We start from the raw sequence: 17,857 nt of genomic DNA on the forward strand, positions 1-17,857 counted from the left end.
CAAGATTGGGCAACACGGGCTGGCAGTCCCACTGCCCCACGAAGTCTCATGTTATCAAGCCATGCTCCTAGGGCTCCTCTGGCCACTGAGGGCAAGTTCCCTTCGGTGTGAGCAGAGAGGGCAGGACAGGGCATGCTTGCTCTAGCTCTAAGGAATTTGGGTCAGTAAAAGCTTGGAAAGTAAAAACCGGAAGTAAATGTCCTTGGCCCCTTCCCCATACTCCCTGAGGGAAGTGATGAACTAGGAAAATACTAGACATCCCACCTCAGGTATCTGAAACCGGCATCTTCCCGGGACTCACGGAGAACTTCATCCTTACGCCCCCTAGCGGCAGATTGCAGTCGCAGGCTGATGCTCCTGGCAGTCACAAACACCCTGGGTCCATAGAGGCCAAATTATGGCCCCTCACCTGTCTCCATATTTATTGATGAGGTGAGATGGGTGCAGAGCGGGGAGGAAGGACCTGCAGCGTTACCACTCCGCCCAGGGAAATCTGGACCCTAATTCTGTGATTCATTCAACAAGAAATGTTTATTGAGCACCCACTGCCAGTGTGCCAGGAACCAACCACGGGACTCCTGGTCCAGTGCTCTTCATGATGCCAGTTGCCTCTCTGCTGTGTGTGCAGTTCAGGCTGAGACCCAACTCAGGAGAGCTGGAATCTTCTCCAGGAGACTGTCCCCACTGGGTGGGGAGGACACTGGGAGGAGGGCAGGCCTTCAGCAGCTGCAGTACCACCATCCTGTGGTCCAGAGACCCAGAGAGAAGGCAGGAGGGGTCTGGGGAGCAGTGCTCACAGGTGGGACAGGATGGGGCCTGGTCAGCTCTGTCCATTTTCCATGTTTAATAAATAGTTCTTGTTGGACCCAGGCTTCCCAAGCTCTTGAGGGGTGCAGGGGGGCGTCTTCTCATGGTAATTCAGGTTCTGGCTCTGAAAAATGAAAGGAGAGGGCATTGGGGTTAGCCTTCCCATTGTCAACAGGCATCTGGGTGCTGTCCTGGGGACAGGTGGTGCGGGCAGGAGCGAGGGTCCTCAGGAACAGGTTCCTGCTTCAGGAAGGATGCTCCCCCACCCCTTGACCAGGTGGGACAGGGGTTGCTAACAGGCCGGAAGTCCCCAAAGAAGGAGTGCCAGCACCCTCTGCAGTCCAGTCCTCAGAGCCTTCTGTCCTTCACCTCCAGCCCAGGCTGTACCACCCATCCACCAGGACTAGTCACTGACCAGCCTCAGCCTCGTCGCCCTTGGCATCTGGCTCCTGCCACCAGTCAGCATAGATGCTCTCCTCATAGTCGCCCTCTCCTTCAAACTCGGCATCAGATGGGGGCTTCTCAGGCTCCATGGGTGGTTCTGTCTCCTCCAGCTCCATCTAGAGCAGCCCAGGATGGGTAGAGAAACCAGGTCACAACAGGCACAAACCCAGATCGGCTCCCTTCCTGGCCAAGGGACTCTCCCATCCCGTCTCAGTCCCAACCCCATCCCCCGCTTCCCAGCCTCATTCAAGATCTCACACAGGAATGACTTAAGGGTTTCTCCCAAAGTCCTGATCCCAAGCTGCCCCCTCCCTGAACTGATGCATATGGGCTCCACCGGCAGAGCTTCAGGGTTGGTGGAAGCATCTCCCTCTCTCCTCTTTTATGCATAAATACCTGGGCAATACTGCTCGTCTGTGAATACTGTCTGCTCAGGCTGTTTTGCAGCCAGGAATGCCTTTACTCCCCTGTGCTCTTGTTTATCCCTCCAACACCAGGCATCAGCTCCAGGATGTGGCCCTTGATGCTGATGCTGGGTCAGGAGTGCCCTGAGCATCCAGGGCCCCAAGCTGACCTCTCTCATTGCACTGCACTACCTGTGAGCTGCTTAGGTGAGGGGCTGTGCCTTTCAGCCCCAGTCACAAAGTCTGGCAAACAGCAGACAATAAATAACAGTAATCAAAATAGCTACCACCCCCTGAGCATCTACCATGTGCCAGCTGTACACTAAGTGCTTTATATCCTGGATCTCATTTAATTCTCACCACAGCAGTGTGAGATGGGCATTATTCTCCCCATTCAATGGATGAAGCAATGGAAGTTTGAGGGTTACTTAAGCCTGGCCTGGAGGCTGCCCAACTGGGATGTGGTGGAGCCAAGTCTGGTGAGCACCAAAGCCTGGGGACTCACAGTGCAGACCCAGCCCCCTGTTTGATGAGGGGTGGGGGGCATGGGTACGTGAACAGTGGAGAGGATAGATGAATAAGTACTGGGTGGCAACGCCTCAGAATTCAGACTCTCAAACCCTCCTTTAGAATCAATGTGATAACACACTGGGGGTCTTTCCTTCCTGGTGTACTGTGCTCATTCATTCATTCAATGGTTCGTTCAGATTCAGTTTCTGAGAGCCAGCCATGTGCCAGGTGCTGTGGGAGGACTGGGAATAAGCTAGTCAAGGCTATGGTTTTTCCAGTGGTCATGTATGGACATGAGAGTTGGACTATAAGGAAAGCTGAGTGCAGAAGAAGTGATGCTTTTGAACTGTGCTGCTGGAGAAGACTCTTGAGAGTCCCTTGGACTGCAAGGAGATCCAACTAGTCCATCCTAAAGGAAATCCATCCTGGGTGTTCATTGGAAGGACCGACGTTGAAGCTGAAACTCCAATATTTTGGCCACCTGATGCAAAGAGCTAACTCATTTGAAAAGACCCTGATGTTGGGAAAGATTGAAGGCAGGAGGAGAAGGGGATGACAGGATGAGATGGTTAAATGGCATCACTGACTCAATGGACATGAGTTTGGGTAAACTCTGGGAGCTGGTGATGGACAGGAAGGCCTGGCATGCTGCGGTTCATGGGATTGCAAAGAGTCGGACACGACTGAGCGACTGAACTGAACTGAACTGTCCCGGAGCACAGTTCTCTAGGAGACTGGCTGGAGAAAGGCGCGAAGTGAGACGGATGAGGGCTGCAAATAACTCTGGTCCAGGGAGGCATAGAGGGTCATAATGGGCATGGCAGAGCCAGGACATGTAGCGAGGGCTTCCTGGAGGAGGCACCACCAGACCTGGGTCCAGGAGAAGCGAGATTCAGACGTGTAGAGAAGTGGGGCATGGGAACATGGAGCAGGGAGAGGGGGCAGGTGCAAAGAAGGCACAGGTAAAATGCCCCTGCCTCACAACAGCTGACTGCCAGGAGCTGTGTCTGAGCTCTGGCACAGCGGCCCACCAGGCCCATAGGGCAAAGGCCCCCTTACCTCATCATCTGACTGCAGGTACATGTGTGCGAAGTCTAGCAGCTCTCGAAGCTCAGCTGTCTGGTTGTGGTAGAGTCTGGCCTCCTGGGAGGAGGGAAGAAAAACAGGTGAGCCAGGCCTCCTGCTGCCAGATAGTGGAGGAGCCAGAGCTCCTAGACTCTGAGTCCTCTGGTCCTTTTCCACTCCAGGAGCAGGAAACGGGTGTCAGTTTACATGCTGATCAAAAAACTGCAGTTGCTTGATGCTGGGTTAAGAAGGATTCTGAGGGCTCAGTGAGAAAAAGCGCCTCAATCGATTAGCAATGTCTGCCACTGACAAGGAAACTGAGAGGTTTTTTTGCCAGTCATGCCCAGACTCCCAAGGGGTTTCCTCAGGTGGTTCAGGTTAGGAGGTCCCTGGGGAAGAAGGGTAAAGGCAAGCAGTGAGGGTGGGAGGATGGGTAGGGAACAGGCAGGGACACACAGATACTTTTTACCTCCCACATCCCAGGAGCTGTGCTGAAGAGGTAAGCTGGACTACCCCCATTTTGCAGGTGAGGCAACCGATTCCGAAAAGGTCGGTAATGGAGGACTTCCTTGGTGGTCCAGTGGCTAAGATTCCATGCTTCCCATACAGGGGCCCGGGGTTTGATCCCTGGTCAGGGAACTAGATCCCACATGCCGCAACCAAGAGTTCACATGCCACACCTAAAGATCCCGCATTCCACAACCAAGACTTGGTGCAGCCAAATAGGTAAATAATAAAGATCCGTAGTGTTCTCAGGACCACACAGCTGGTGGGTCTGAACCTAAGACTCCAACCATAACCCAAATTCTTTCTTTTTATTTTTCATCCTGCCATTGGAGGAAGCCAGGAATTTTTAAAAATCAAATCACAGGTTCTGAGAACGCCTTGGCGATGCCCACCTCCCGGGGCTGGAAGTCCTCCTCCTCCAGGCCCCAGCGGGCCCTGTGGAAGCGGTAATACACCAGGTTCTGCTGCATGACATTGTCTTCCGGGTCGAAGAGCATGTAGCTGGCGGCGCTGCGGGCGGCCTGGCGCACGTCGTTCACTGCAGGCAGAACAAGAGTGAGGAGTGGCCCCTGGCACGTCCCCCTCCTTCAGGGATAACCCTCACCTAACCCATCCCCAGCTCCCAATTTAGTCCAGTGCCCCTGGATCCCCAGCTGCCTCCCAGAATATCCTACTCAAAAACAACATAAGCTAGAGTGTATTGAGCAGTTACCCGTTGCCCTGTGTAACTCACTTAAGCCTCACTGTTACTGTCATCCCCGAATTACAGACAAGAAATCCAAGGCACAGAGAAGTTAGGTAAACTGGTCAAGTTCACACAGCTGGAGAATGAAGGCACTGGGGAATCAGAGGCTGTTGTCCCAGCCTTCAGTCTCTTTGCCAACTGGACCCCAAAGGGTCTCCTGGCCCCTTGTTCTTCAGCTCTTCCTCTCCAACTCCAGCCTGTCTGAATTTTGTCATCTCTGATTTGCAGACACCCTGTAGACTGACCTTCTTAGCCCTAGCTGATGCCAAAATCTCCCTCAAGTGAGGAGAGCCTTAAAGCCTAGTGCTACTTTTTATTAGCCAGGTGACTGACTCATGGCCCCTTGCCCTCTATGAGCCTTGGCTTCCTCATCTGAAAAATGGGTCCAGTAACAGCTACTGGTGGTTTGTGAGAGGATCCAGTGAGATAAACAGATGTGGCAGGGCTCTGTAAACTGTCGAGTACTGTGCAGTTGTTGACTATCTAGTCCTTCACCTAAGAGGCCCTTGGATTCTCCCCAGAGGCTGCTCTCAGCTTCTCACCTGCCCCCACCACCCTCCCATCACCAGGGATCCTCAGTTCTGACTCGGTTTCGCTCCTAGTGCAGTGCTTCCCCTCGCCCCAAGCCCACCAGGAGGCTCACACTTGTAGTAGGCAAACTGCAGGTAGTGATACATGGTGGCCACGAACTTCTCCACGAAGTAGCCGCCCACATTGGGGGTCAAGTTGGCTTCACAGTCCACCTTGCACTGCAGGGATTCTGCAAAGAGATCTTGCGGGGGAGGGGGAAGGCAGCAGTGAGGAGTTGGTGTGCTGAACAGCTCCAGCCTGCAGACGGGGATGACAGAGATGACCTCCAACCCCGGCTCTATCCACTGATGTCACAAGACAGTAAAGTGACAAGAGATGCTGAGGAAGACTACTTGGACTGGGCTGACTTACCACCCCCACAGCTGACCTGCCACCTTAAAGCCACAGGAAACCAGGGCTCTCTGGAAGAATGGGAGGTGAGGTATGGAGGTGGGACTAAAGCCCAAATATAGATGCTCAGGACAGTCCTTTCTGCCCCTGCAGATGGACTCCGCCTTTAGGGATCCCCAGACCAGCTGTATTTCTGGCCCCAAACTGCTTTCTGCACACACCTGCTGGGCTGATTCCCACCTCAGCACCTTTGCACCTACATCACCCTCTGAAGGTCCATGGACCCAGCCTCCCCAGATCCTTTTGGGAAGTCACTCCTCGATACACCCATGCCTGGCACCTTGGACACTGTCCGCTGTGTCTCCTGCACCCAGGGTGGCAGGTGTTCTGTTAGCCTCTGTCAGCCAACTGAAGGCTCTGAGGTCCGGATAACAACTCATGCCTGTTTGCCTCCCAAGCGCTTAAGAAACTGCTAGTCACTCAGCTGTGTCTGACTTTTTGTAACTCCATGGACTGAAACTCTCCAGGCTCCTCTGTCCATGGAATTCTCCAGGCAATACTGGGGTGGGTTGCCAGTTTCTCCTGCAGGAGATCTTCCCAACCCAGGGATCGAACCTAGGTCTCCTGCTTTGCAGGCAGATTATTTACCGTCTGAGCCGCTAGGGAAGAAGCCCTAAGCACTTAGGAGGCCTCTAGAAATGCGTGTGGAATGAATATTTGTGTCAAGGGGCCTTAGGAGTTCTGGGCCCTGTGGGTGTGAGGGATGCCCACTGGGGTCTGGGTGGAATGTACCTGCTATGGCTGGGTAGAAGTCCTTGAAATCCACCTGCTCGTGGGCCCCCTCGCAGCCAGCCAGACACCGGGCAAAGACAGCCAGGTACTCAGCCAGGGCCCGCTCCATGTCCTCGGTGCTCCCGCGGAAATCTCCGCTGTTGTAGAGCTTCACAGCCCGGAGGAACACCGCCTGGAGGGAGGGGACGCGCAGGAGGGTCAAGGGGATTCGAACACCTCCCCCTCCTCCACGGGCGCTATGCCGGGACGCAACTCGGAACTCAGGGAGTTACGTCGGGGCGGGTCCTACCCCCGCCATCCCACCTCGTATGGCTGGGCCTCCAAGTCTGTGAGAGGCTCGTCGGCGGCGTCCAGCAGTCCGCGATAGTAGCTGAGATACTTGGCGGTGAGCTCATGCTTCGGGTTCCTCTGGAGGAAGGTATAGGCCGCGGCCACCGCCTTCTCCAGCCGGTTAGCCTGCAGGGTGGGGACGGAGCGGGTCAGCAGAGCCGGAGACCGCCACCCGGAGCGCGCGCAAGGGATCCGCGGTCGGGCTGCTGAGTGACAGCCGCGCTCCTCGCGACCCGACCGGGCGGCCGGCGCGCACCTTGAACTGAGCATAGTGCAGGTACTGGTAGGGCAGGCGGCTCTGGAAGTCGCGCAGCAGCTGGCGCGGCGGGTAGGGCACCTGGAATGCGGGCAGCGAACGCTTGCAGCGCCGTAGGCAGGCGGCGCGCTCCAGGACGTGGCCGAAGAGCCGCAGCTCGCGGGCCCACTCGTCGCCGCCGTCGGGCCCGGGGAGCGCGGGGCCCGGGGGTGCGGCGGCGGGCGGCGCGGGGCCGCTGCAGTTGGCGTGGCAGAAGGCCTCGCTGTCCCGCAGCAGCCGGTGCAGCCGCAGCGCCGCCTCGAGGTAGCGCGCGCTCTCGCGCCAGCTCTCGCCCTCGTACTGCTCCAGCGCGTGCCCGTAGGCCGCGGCCAAGGGCATCAGGTCCTCCGGCGGGAAGCCCCGAAAGCTGTACTTCTCGTACTGCGCCCCGGCGCTGCCCAGCAGCAGCCACAGCAGCCCCCACGCCGTCCGAGCCATGCCCGCTCCGCGCCGGCCGGCTCTCCCCGCCGCGAGCAGGCGTCCGGGTCCCGCTGGCTGGTAGGCGGGCGGGCTCTGGGGCCGGGGCCTGGCCGGCGCGCCCGCTGGGTCTTAGCGCCGGGCACTGGGGGCGGTGGTGGGGCGGTGGTGGGGCGGGGGGCGGATGCGAGGCGGGGTGTGGCTTGAGTCAGATCCCCCAAGGGGCCGAGGGATCTCCACTCTTTTCATAGAGCCGACACTATCCTGAGTCCCTGACCTCCTGCCCTTGGGGGTCCTCCCCTCGGCAGATGGTGTGAGTGTGGGGAACGCTTCCGGCCGGGATGGGGAGCCCAGAAAGCCCCTTCCAGGCAAAGGCGTTCCCCTCGTCCCCGCCTTAAGATAGAGAAATTGAAGGAAGTGTTACCTCCCTCTAGTTTGCCCAAGCCCTGAAACCTGCTCTTCCATTCATCACAGCGGTCCTTCTGCTCACTCCCTACCCCCAGCCCCCAAGAGGTGACCCCAAGGGTACCCTCCAGCCTGCGACAGGGAAGCACATCCCTGGTTTTACCCTGCACACCCCCCACTCTCACCACCTCCTATTCGATCCCCATTCCCACGTCAGAAAGTCCTCTCTGGCAGTCCAGCTTTTGCAGGACAAAGAAGCTCGTTCCGGGAGCGGCTGTCCCTGGGACAGAAGGGTGGGAGGGAGCATCGAGATCGCCTCCCCGCCCCCGACTCTGGAGCTTCACCAGTCACCTGGAGAGGCCTAAATTGGGGGTTGCCTCCCAAACAAGCAAGGAATGCCTCAGCCCGGCTTTAGGACCCGGGGGGCTCCAGAAAAAAAAAGACTAGGAACTTTTTTATTTTTTTCTGTCGGCTCCGCTGTCTAAACTTTCCCGAACTTCCCTACCCCTCCAGGCCCCAGGTCTCTGGGCCCCCAGGGTCGGGGTGGGCGCATATCTAGAGGGCTTAGCGGTGCTTTCCTCCGACTCCAGCAGCCTGGCCCTCCTCCTGTCCCACCCCTCTTGCCCCCGCCCCGCCAGCTCAACCTCCCCAGCCCCCATTCCACGTGGACCAGCCAGGGCGGGGGTGGGGATGGAGCACAGGAAGAGGGGGAGCCTGCTCTGGGAGAAGAGGGGAAGGAGTCTGGCAGCCGCCGCACTCTCTCTCGCCCTCACTGCCGGCCGTCCCAGCTCCAGGCACCATGCTCCGCGCGGGCCCCCCCAGCCACACCCTCCTCCGGCTCCCCCTGCTGCAGTTGCTGCTGCTGCTGCTGGTGCAGGCCGTGGGGAGGGGGCTGGGCCGCGCCAGCCCGGCCGGCGGCCCCCTGGAAGATGTGGTCATCGAGAGGTACCACATCCCCAGGGTCTGTCCCCGGGAAGTGCAGATGGGGGATTTTGTGCGCTACCATTACAACGGTACTTTCGAGGACGGCAAGAAATTTGACTCGAGGTAATGGCTTGGGTGCCCCCAGACTCACCATTTCTCTTCCCCGAGCTTGGGGCCAGGCTCTCTCAGTCTTAGGGTTCCCTTGTTGTCGCCTTTAAGCTGTGTCTGCATGCGCCTCCTCACACCGCGATCCCCCAGCCGCAAACAGCACCCTGAGTGGGACAACTAGACATCTCCCCGGACATCTCTGCCCTCAGTTTCAAACTTTCGCCTCTCAAAAGACCTCATTTGCTTTCACACAAGCCTCCTCTGTCCTCCAAAGTGCTTGAGAATCGAGAGGAACTCGGCGTTTTATTTATAGCCAAGGAGGGGGTGTTCTGGTTCATAGAGGTGGGGGAAGGGCATGGTCCCTGCTGCGTGCGAATCGTCCAGGGATCTCAGCACAGGACCCTCGGCCTTTCCATCCACGTTGACTCCCTTTGTGGTTCCAGCCCCAGGTTTCAGTGCCTTTGTGTTTAGAGAAGGAGTAAGCGGAGGTTTGGGGGGAAAGGGGTGGGGGTTTTCAGCAGCCAGTGGGGTAAAGCAGGTGGCCCTTCTAAGACAGCAGGATGGATCAGGGAGTGCAGGGCACAGATTGGTGTAGGGACCTGTCTACGTGTCACACAGTCACACATGCCACCCTGGGCTCCTCCGAGGGTTTTCCTGCCTCCTTCTCCATCTTGGCTCCACCAGGTCAGTGCTGCAGCCCATCTTTGGGATTTGAGAGACTGGCTTCTGGTCTGGCCCAAGCTTCTGGTCTGCTCTAGCAAGTTCATTTTTCTTAGTGGGGGCAGGGCTATACGCCAGGTCAGCCTCAGTTAAAATTAGGGTCCTGGTGGTCACACACACAAGCCCCCACACCACACCCCAAGAAGTCAGTCCCTCTTAGAGATGTCACCAAAACACACACTTCAGCCTGCAGAAATTAGTGGCCATGGGAACTTGCCTCGTGGTCCAGTGGCTAAGACTCCATGCTCCCAATGCTGGGGGCCCAGGTTCTGTCCCTGGTCAGGGAATTAGATCCCACCCACGGCAACTGAGTGTTTGCATGCCACAGCCTGCATGCTGCACCCAGTGTAGCCAAATTATAATTAATTAGTTAATTTTTTAAAGAAGGGCCATAGCTTTGGAGCCAGGCAGAACACGAACTCCTGAGACCAAGACCTTGGGTTCAAACCCAGACTGTAATCATGGACAAGGAGTTTTGCCTCTTTAAGCTTTACTTCCTTCATCTGAAAAATGGAGATCAAAAAGCATTCTGAAAAAATGAGTCCCTACTTCCTAAGGCTGCTGTTAGGACTCAAGATGATAAAGTGAACTTCACACAGGACCTGATGGTTTGCAAGCAGCTTCAGCACACCTTAGCCTTGACTCTGGGGAGAACTCTGGTTTAACTGGTAGGAACTTCTTGCCATGCTTGAGCTCTAATAAGGGCTCTGTGAAGTGAGCAGGCCAGACATGCAACCATCTCAGTGGGCAAAATGTGGCCTGGGGAGTAGCCAGGAGTACAGTTCTGAGCCCGTGGCCACAGAGTGGAAGCGGGGTTGGGAGTTGGCGAATGACCTCCCTGCTGGGGACTCTGCTGGGCCCAGTTCACGAAGTGCTGAGTTTGGAAGACTTTCACCACTCATGACTCCTTCCATCAAAATGCCAATCTCTCATCCTTCCTTAATTTTGGAAAACTTGTAAGTTAAAACTGTAACCAAAAACAAAAGCTATGGCAATTTTAGAATAGGCCTTTTCAAAATTGAAAACCTATTCCTATCCTTGGCCAGCTCTGCTTTCCCTTCCTTTCCTCCGTGAATTGATGGTTTGGTGGCCCACATGTGGGCTGTGGAGTTCAACAGACCACACATTATCTGTGTGACCTTGGGCAAGTCACTTGGTCTCTCAAGTCTCAGTTTTTCTCCTAGGAAAGATAAAATCAATAAAGCCCATTTTGGAAATTCCCCACTGTCATGGCCAGGGTTCAGTCCCTTGCTGGGGAACTAAGAACCCACAAAGCATGTGGTGCTGCCAAAAATAATAATAATGCCCACTTCTTAGGGGACAGGATTATATAACATAATGAATGCAGAATGCCAAGCATTTTGAGACTTTCCTGGCTGTCCTGTGGTTAAGACTGCAAGCTCCCAATGCAGGGGGCGAGGGTTTGATCCCTGGCATGGGAACTAGGATCCCCCCATGTTCCCATGCCCCATGTTGCAACCACCACCAACAACAAGCAAAAAAGCCAAGCTTTAGCATTTCTTCCTGCTGGATAACTGGTCTTCCCAACCCCAATCCCCTGCTCCGCCGCCCTCCGATCCCCATGTCTGTACTTCCCACTCTGGCCTCCTCGGGGACCTCCTTTTGTCACAGCCCACCCTGTTGAGGTGAGAGTCGCGGCCCACCTCAGGGGAGGTTTGAAGAGGAGACAAGGAGCTGGTGGATCGACATGTGTGTGTAGGGAGGGGGATTGTGTGTGTGTGTGTCTCCCGGGCACGTATGTGATCATGAGCAGAGGTCACTGCATCACATCTGTCCCCTCCCTCCCCAGCTATGACCGCCACACCTTGGTGGCCATCGTGGTAGGCGTGGGGCGCCTCATCACTGGCATGGACCGAGGCCTCATGGGCATGTGTGTCAATGAACGACGACGCCTCATTGTGCCTCCGCACCTAGGCTATGGCAGCATCGGCGTGGGTAAGGAGGGCTGGGGCCCGGGCCTGGGGATGGAGGAGATCGGGAGGCAGAAGCAGGGACCCCAGGGCCAGAAAACGGAAGCTCAGAGAGGGAGAGTGACTTCCAAGGTCACACTGCATGCGCAGACTGAATAGCAACAAGCCTGGGACTCACATTTGGGTCTCCTGCCCCTGGGGTGGGAGGAAGGACAGCGACGGGCCCGGGTAAGATCCTCGCTTGACTCAGGAGAAGGGGACCTCAGGTTGGGGAGGGCAAGGCCAAGCTGGATGCTGAGACCTCCATTCCACCCCCTACTCTGGGGCTGCTTCGCCCTCACAGCGGGGCTCATCCCCCCCGATGCCACCCTCTACTTTGACGTGGTCCTGCTGGATGTATGGAACAAGGAGGACACCGTGCAGGTGAGCACCTTGCTGCGCCCACCCCACTGCCCTCGGATGGTCCAGGACAGTGACTTTGTGCGCTACCACTACAACGGCACGCTGCTGGATGGCACTGCCTTCGACACCAGGTGAGGGCTGGAAGAATCCCTGGGATCCAGGGGACTGTGACATGCAGTGGGGAGTTGGGGGCCATCCTGCCTCTCCCACCAACAGCAGCCTCACCTCTACCTCCTTCTCCGCAGCTACAGTAAGGGTGGGACTTATGACACCTACGTGGGCTCTGGCTGGCTGATCAAGGGCATGGACCAGGGTCTGCTGGGCATGTGTCCTGGAGAGAGAAGGAAGATTGTCATCCCTCCATTCCTGGCCTATGGCGAGAAAGGCTATGGTGAGGACAGGCAGGGACTCTGGGATTCTCTAAAAGTGGGCTGCCATGTACAGTTGTCCAGGTTGAATACTGCACAAGGACACCCAGCCAAAGAGGCAAAATGGGATGAAATCTAGCCCTGGGTGATCGCCTCATTAAGAAGGGGTGCATCAGAATTCCCTGGTGGTCCAGTGGCTCTTTCACTACTGGGGCCCGAGTTCAATCCCTGATGGAGGAACTAAGATCTCGCAAGCCATGGAGCATAGCCCCCCCCCCAAAAAGAGAAGTACTTTATTCTTTTAAATTTTTATTTATTTATTTATGGCTGTGCTGGGTCTTTCTTGCTGTTCACAGTCTTTCTCTAGTTGCCTCAGGTGGGCTCAGTAGTTGTGGAGCATGGACTTAGTTGCCTCACAGCACATGCAATCTTCCCGGACCAAGGAGCAAACCTATGTCCCCTGCATTGGTGGCCGGATTCTTAACCACTGGACCACCAGGGAAGTCCCCATATTCTGCTTTATTCTGCTTTACTCAAAGGCTCATATGGGCTGGTGGTGGTCTTGGGGAAAACCCAGCTCCAGCCTCACAGGGGAAGAAGCAGGGCTCCGGCCTCACAAGGGAAGCAGCATTGGAAGCAGCAGAAAGGGCTCTGGAAAGCGGGGTTGGCACCCTTTTTGGGTGGTGCTCACATAGGCCTTCCTGAGTCGAGAAGCCCCGTTCTGTTCTCCACGTGTATGGTTCAAGCCTATCCCTTCCCCAGGGACTGTGATCCCCTCACAGGCCTCGCTGGTCTTCCACGTCCTACTGATTGACGTCCACAACCCAAAGGACACCGTCCAGCTGGAGACACTTGAGCTGCCGCCTGGCTGCGTCCGGAGAGCCGTGGCTGGGGACTTCATGCGTTACCACTACAACGGGTCCCTAATGGATGGCACTCTCTTTGACTCCAGGTCCGGGGAGGGCAGGGGGTCCTGAGGAGGATGGTGGGGGCTGAGGTGGTCAGAGCTGCCTGGCAGGGCAGGGCCCCTGTGACCCCCTTGCTGGCCCCCAACCCCGCCTTGTATTGCAGCTACTCCCGGAACCACACCTACAATACCTATGTGGGGCAGGGCTACATCATCCCTGGGATGGACCAAGGCCTTCAAGGCTCGTGCATGGGGGAGCGCCGGAGGATCATCATCCCCCCCCACCTTGCCTACGGGGAGAACGGGACTGGTAGGCTTGCTCCCAGTTCCCCAAGCCAACACCTCAGCTCCTCCTGACCTAGCCCTAATGGGGTGGGGGGATTTCCAGCCACTGCTCTGCCCCTGTCATCACAAAAACTGGTTCCCCACCCAACTCTTGCTGCAAGGACTTTATCCTTTCCTCCAGGGGCAGTCCCCTGCTTCTCCCCTTCCACACTGGAAAAGGGCAGCCCACTTGTGAGCTTGGGGAGGGAGGGTGGTACAGCCCCAGGAAGCAAACAGACCTGGATCTGAGTCCCAGCTTTGCTGGAAACCTTAGTGTGCTCACCTGTAAAATGGAACTAATCACATTGATCAGCAAAGTCAGTCACTGGGAGGTTGCAAGATATACCTGTAAAGGGCTTTCTAATTGGCATGTCCCTCCCCTCTCCTGCCCTGCGTCCTCACCCCTACAGTGTATATGATAAGAGTTGACCATGTGGACAAATATCCCATCCCATCCTTGCTTAGAATCCCAGGACGGGGAAGTCTAGGGGCCTCCGTGGAAACCTGGAGCAGCCCCTCCGTGACCCCAACTGATCCACGCCTCCATTCTGGCCCCAGGAGACAAGATCCCTGGCTCTGCTGTGCTGATCTTTGACGTCCACGTGATCGACTTCCACAATCCTGCGGATCCAGTGGAAATCAAGACACTGTCTCGGCCCCTGGAGACCTGCAACGAGACGGCCAAGCTCGGGGACTTTGTTCACTACCACTACAACTGCTCTCTGCTGGATGGCACCAGGCTCTTCTCCTCGTGGGTCCAGGGCAGGGCCAGGGCTGGGCAGGTGGGTGGGCATGGGCCAGGCATGGGGGGGTCCTCCTAGGAGCACCCCCTAAGTTCCCACTGAAGCTGAAATTCTTACCTCCAGAGGCAAAGGGAGGGTGAAGTAGGTAGTAGGGGGAGCGGCTGGTCCCACTCTGTGGAGGGCAGCCGGAGCAGGTGCCACACTGCAGGACAGGGTCCGGCCGAGACGGGGACCGTGCTTACCTCTGCTCACTGGGCCCCGGCACCCTGCCCTGTGGGGCAGCCCCAGGAATGACTCAGGAGCCGGGGACCAGGGCGACTGCTGACCCGGGAATCTGCTCTCCCCACTAGCCATGACTACGGGGCCCCTCAGGAGGCGACTCTGGGGGCCCACAAAGTGATCGAAGGCCTGGACACGGGCCTGCAGGGCATGTGCGTGGGAGAGAGGCGGCAGCTCGTGGTCCCCCCGCACCTGGCACACGGAGAGAGCGGAGGTGAGGGGTCAAGACTGGCCTGATCTCTCCTCCCCTCTGCCCCTGCCCGCCTGGGGCCTTGCTGGCTGGTGGGAGGGGTGAGGGGAGCCTTCTGGGTCGTTCTGTAGGGTGGTTCTGTAAACGTGCCCTGCCCTACTCTCCAGCAACCCCCGTGGGCAGCTGAGGCCTGAGGGCCAGGTGTGCACTGGGCAGGCTGTGAAGTGGGGCCTGGACCCTCCCCTCTGCTCCCCACCCCTGCAGCCCGGGGGGTCCCTGGCAGTGCTGTGCTGCTGTTTGAGGTGGAGCTAGTGTCTCGGGAGGATGGGCTGCCCACGGGCTACCTGTTTGTGTGGCACGAAGACCCTCCTGCCCACCTGTTTGAACACATGGACCTTAACAAGGATGGCGAGGTCCCCGTGGAGGAGGTGGGTAACGAGTTCTCGCCTTCTCATAACTGTCCACACAGTCACCCAGCAGAAACCCCCAGCATGGTGGCGTCTAATGAGAACAGGGCATGTGCCTACTGCATCCCTGGCCCTCTACAGCTCACTGTGCCTCAAGCCCTTGTCCCCGCCTTTTCCTCTGGCTACCTGACCCCGAGCACGCCCTCTGCCCCCCACCTCCCCCCCACCCCCCAGGACACCGCACCAGCTCCTCTCCCTCCTCCTGGGAGCCCATCCCAAGGCCAGCCCAGCTGCTCAGGCAAGACGCTGTCTCCCCCTCCCCTTGGCTCTCCCCTCTCCGCAGTTCTCCACCTTCATCAAGGCTCAAGTCAGTGAGGGCAAAGGCCGCCTCCTGCCTGGCCAGGATCCTGAGAAAACCATAGGAGACATGTTCCAGAATCAGGATCGCAACCAGGATGGCAAGATCACCGCCGAGGAGCTCAAGCTGAAGTCAGACGAAGACCAGGACCGGGTCCATGAGGAACTCTGAAGGGCAGAGGCTTGGGCCTGGATGCAAAGGCTCACATCGAAGGGGACAGTGGGCAGTGGGGCTGGCTTCCCAACAGCCACCCTCCCCTCTGCCGGGATGAGGTCTGGAAGCATCTAGAGAGTGGTCGGAGGGGACAGCTCTGGTCTTCCCACTGCCTGAGAGTAAAATCCACAGCACAGACCTCTATTTGGTTTTTCTCTGCCAACCCCAATCCCCTTCCTTAAAAGGAATTACAAAGCCACCGGGAGGGATGGTAGACTGTGGGGGTTGGCCGCCCCTCACTCAGACCTCCCCTCCACGTCACCACTGAGCAAGACCAAACTCATTCATTTCCCCCAACTTGCCCTTTACCTGTATTTACCCTCGCCATCTTCAACCCCCGCCTGCAGCCCGCATTCCTCGTCCTGGCATCTCCCCAAGAACATGAACCCCCAGCTTTCCACCCTCAGCTCTGGCTGGTTCCTAGGGAAAGGGGGCGGTTCCAGGGGGGCAGCCCTACCTCACCTTCACCTGTCCCATCCCCCTTCAGTGTGGTGGTGGCCAAAGTGCTCCCAGGGTGCTATACATCAGAGCTGGGCTTTGTGTCACCTTTCATCCCTAAAGAAGGCTGCCTTCTGCCAGGACCAAGGACCAAGCAAAAAATGAAGGGTGGAGATGAGGAAACCTACTTGGATGGATCTGAGCGCTATGGAACCCTTGGTTTAGGGCTGAAAGTTGAAGGAGGGGCTCACTGGGGACTGAGGGGTGACGGGGGTGAGCAAAGCTCTGCACACTCCAAAGACTAAACTGGTTTCAGACCCCCCCTCCTCCTTTGTGCCAAATAAAACACTAAACCAGAGGCCTTGGCATGTGGTCTTTCTGGGGGAGGGGCCCTTCGACCCATGTGTCCAGAGGAAGGGGAGCTGAGCAGGCTGCCTCCATGGCCCTTCGGTTCAAGATGCTGTCCCCGGGTCTGTGCCTCCTGCCTCTCTCAGGCTCAGCTGGGACCCTCATCATGAGGGTAAGTGTCCACAGAGGGGAGGAGCCTGTGGGCCAGGATCCTGGTCTCACTGCCCCAGCGCAATGAAAAACAAGGTCCCTGAAGTCAAACACGATGTAAAAAGCTCAGCGATTTAAACAAACCACAGTTTGGATTCTCCTTTCACAAAAATCAGTTCTCATACAATATTCCCACCTCTACCTCCTCCTGGCTGCCAGCTGTTCCCACCTGCCTGATGCCTCTTCCTCTCGTCATAAAGGTAAATGAGTTCAAACCTCGTCTTTTTTTGGCTGCTGTGGGGCTTAACGGTGGCATGTGAACTCTTAGTTGCAGCATATGGTGGGACCTAGTTCCCTGACCAGGGACTGAACCCTGCAATTGGGGACGCAGAGTCTTAGCCACTGGACACAACCTCTCATGTTGAGGAAGGAGTCCCATCAGCCATCAGTCAGGCCATCTGTCCTCATCTGCTTGGCTGGACTCTGGCCAGTAAGAGAGATGACCCTAGCCATCTAAGGGGTGAGGTGCATGGGAGAGAAAATGACCAGCCTGGACTCACACCCTGAACTGCCCCCACAAAAACCACAAGCACTGAATTCTCCCCCAAGACCCTGTGAGAGAAAGAAGCTGCTCCCCACATGACTGATATTCCCTGGTCCCAGAGCATCCAGATAGCACCTCAGGGTTGACAGACCCAGCCTTAGGGTAACCACCCTCCCCCAAGCCTGACAGGACAGCCTAAGCCGACGTGGAGGGAGCGTGATGCATAAGCAAGGGCGGGCTCTGTCAGAAACGCTGCAAGCCCGCTCGAGCTCCCAGCTCTAGCCTTTGGGCAAAGGACTGGTCCTTCCTAAGTGGACCTGCACTCCTGCAGGGTCACCATGAGGATGAAACAGCACCTGTGGCTTCTGGGAGCATGCAGCCAGCTCTCAGTCAACACTCCCATTACTTTCCTTTAAGAGCAGCAGATAAACACCACTTTCCAGCAGCTGGGCAGGCAGGTGAGGGAATGAAATTGACTCTGCCCAGAGCACTGTCAGTTCCCCAGACTCAACTCCCTGGAAGTCATCTGTTTCAGTGGCCCTGGAGGACGAAGGACAGGAGCCAGGGGTACCCGGGAAAACCCACACTCACATGGATCACTTTAGGAAATCCATAAAGACAGGGTTCTACAGTGCCGGCCAGATGCAGCTGACCCCACAGAATCTCAAGTTTAACTGCTGCATGAGAATCAAGTCAAACCATTTTAGGTCAGAAACATATCCTCCCAACCCTGCCTGCGCCCCTCCCCCGGCCCCCCCAGACACACCTGGCTGTGCTAGCTGTGCTCAGAGGGTGTCCTGGGCCAATTCAGTGGTTTTCAAACTGTGTTCCATGGTCTTGGAGATTCCAGCATCTTGGAGC

The 17,857-nt window shown here is 57.0% G+C and overlaps 2 protein-coding genes across 4 annotated transcripts; one reads left to right on the plus strand and one right to left on the minus strand.

Moving 5' to 3' along the window:
- Window positions 1–512: 512 nt before the first annotated feature.
- On the minus strand, window positions 513–7,258 carry P3H4 (prolyl 3-hydroxylase family member 4 (inactive)). The gene is made up of 8 exons (XM_019980468.2): window positions 6,782–7,258; window positions 6,499–6,651; window positions 6,196–6,367; window positions 5,126–5,254; window positions 4,130–4,275; window positions 3,225–3,308; window positions 1,223–1,367; window positions 513–931 (listed from the first exon to the last, which is right to left on the minus strand). The coding sequence occupies exons 1-8, from the start codon at window positions 7,256–7,258 to the stop codon at window positions 909–911; spliced, it is 1,329 nt and encodes a 442-aa protein (XP_019836027.2). The 3' UTR covers window positions 513–908.
- FKBP10 (FKBP prolyl isomerase 10) lies at window positions 7,186–16,312 on the plus strand. Of its 3 annotated transcripts, none has more exons than XM_070773474.1 (10): window positions 7,186–7,318; window positions 11,205–11,350; window positions 11,669–11,858; window positions 11,973–12,118; window positions 12,858–13,047; window positions 13,167–13,312; window positions 13,885–14,077; window positions 14,420–14,562; window positions 14,803–14,966; window positions 15,289–16,312. In XM_070773474.1, exons 1-10 carry the CDS (start codon window positions 7,257–7,259, stop codon window positions 15,472–15,474), a joined length of 1,566 nt encoding a protein of 521 aa, XP_070629575.1. In that variant the 5' UTR covers window positions 7,186–7,256; the 3' UTR covers window positions 15,475–16,312. The 3 variants fall into 3 exon arrangements, with proteins under 3 accessions (XP_070629575.1, XP_070629576.1, XP_019836509.2); XM_019980950.2 differs by lacking the exon at window positions 7,186–7,318 and adding an exon at window positions 8,350–8,689; XM_070773475.1 differs by lacking the exons at window positions 7,186–7,318; window positions 14,803–14,966 and adding an exon at window positions 8,347–8,689.
- The last annotated feature ends 1,545 nt before the right edge of the window (window positions 16,313–17,857 follow it).

The sequence above is a fragment of the Bos indicus genome, chromosome 19 (genome assembly GCF_029378745.1).
Source record: "Bos indicus isolate NIAB-ARS_2022 breed Sahiwal x Tharparkar chromosome 19, NIAB-ARS_B.indTharparkar_mat_pri_1.0, whole genome shotgun sequence".
In the NCBI taxonomy this organism is placed as follows: Eukaryota; Metazoa; Chordata; class Mammalia; order Artiodactyla; family Bovidae; genus Bos; species Bos indicus.

Bases quoted from the DNA above. Each gene is read 5' to 3' on its own strand.
- FKBP10 (XM_019980950.2), top strand. From the start codon at position 8,442: ATGCTCCGCGCGGGCCCCCCCAGCCACACCCTCCTCCGGCTCCCCCTG. The intron at 12,119-12,857 runs GTGAGGACAGGC...TCCCTTCCCCAG, and splicing joins CTATGGCGAGAAAGGCTATG to GGACTGTGATCCCCTCACAG. The intron at 14,967-15,288 runs GTGGGTAACGAG...CCCTCTCCGCAG, and splicing joins GCGAGGTCCCCGTGGAGGAG to TTCTCCACCTTCATCAAGGC.
- P3H4 (XM_019980468.2), bottom strand. From the start codon at position 7,258: ATGGCTCGGACGGCGTGGGGGCTGCTGTGGCTGCTGCTGGGCAGCGCC. The intron at 5,255-6,195 runs GTACATTCCACC...CTCCCCCGCAAG, and splicing joins CTTCTACCCAGCCATAGCAG to ATCTCTTTGCAGAATCCCTG. The intron at 3,309-4,129 runs GTGGGCATCGCC...CCCTCCTCCCAG, and splicing joins AGGACTTCCAGCCCCGGGAG to GAGGCCAGACTCTACCACAA.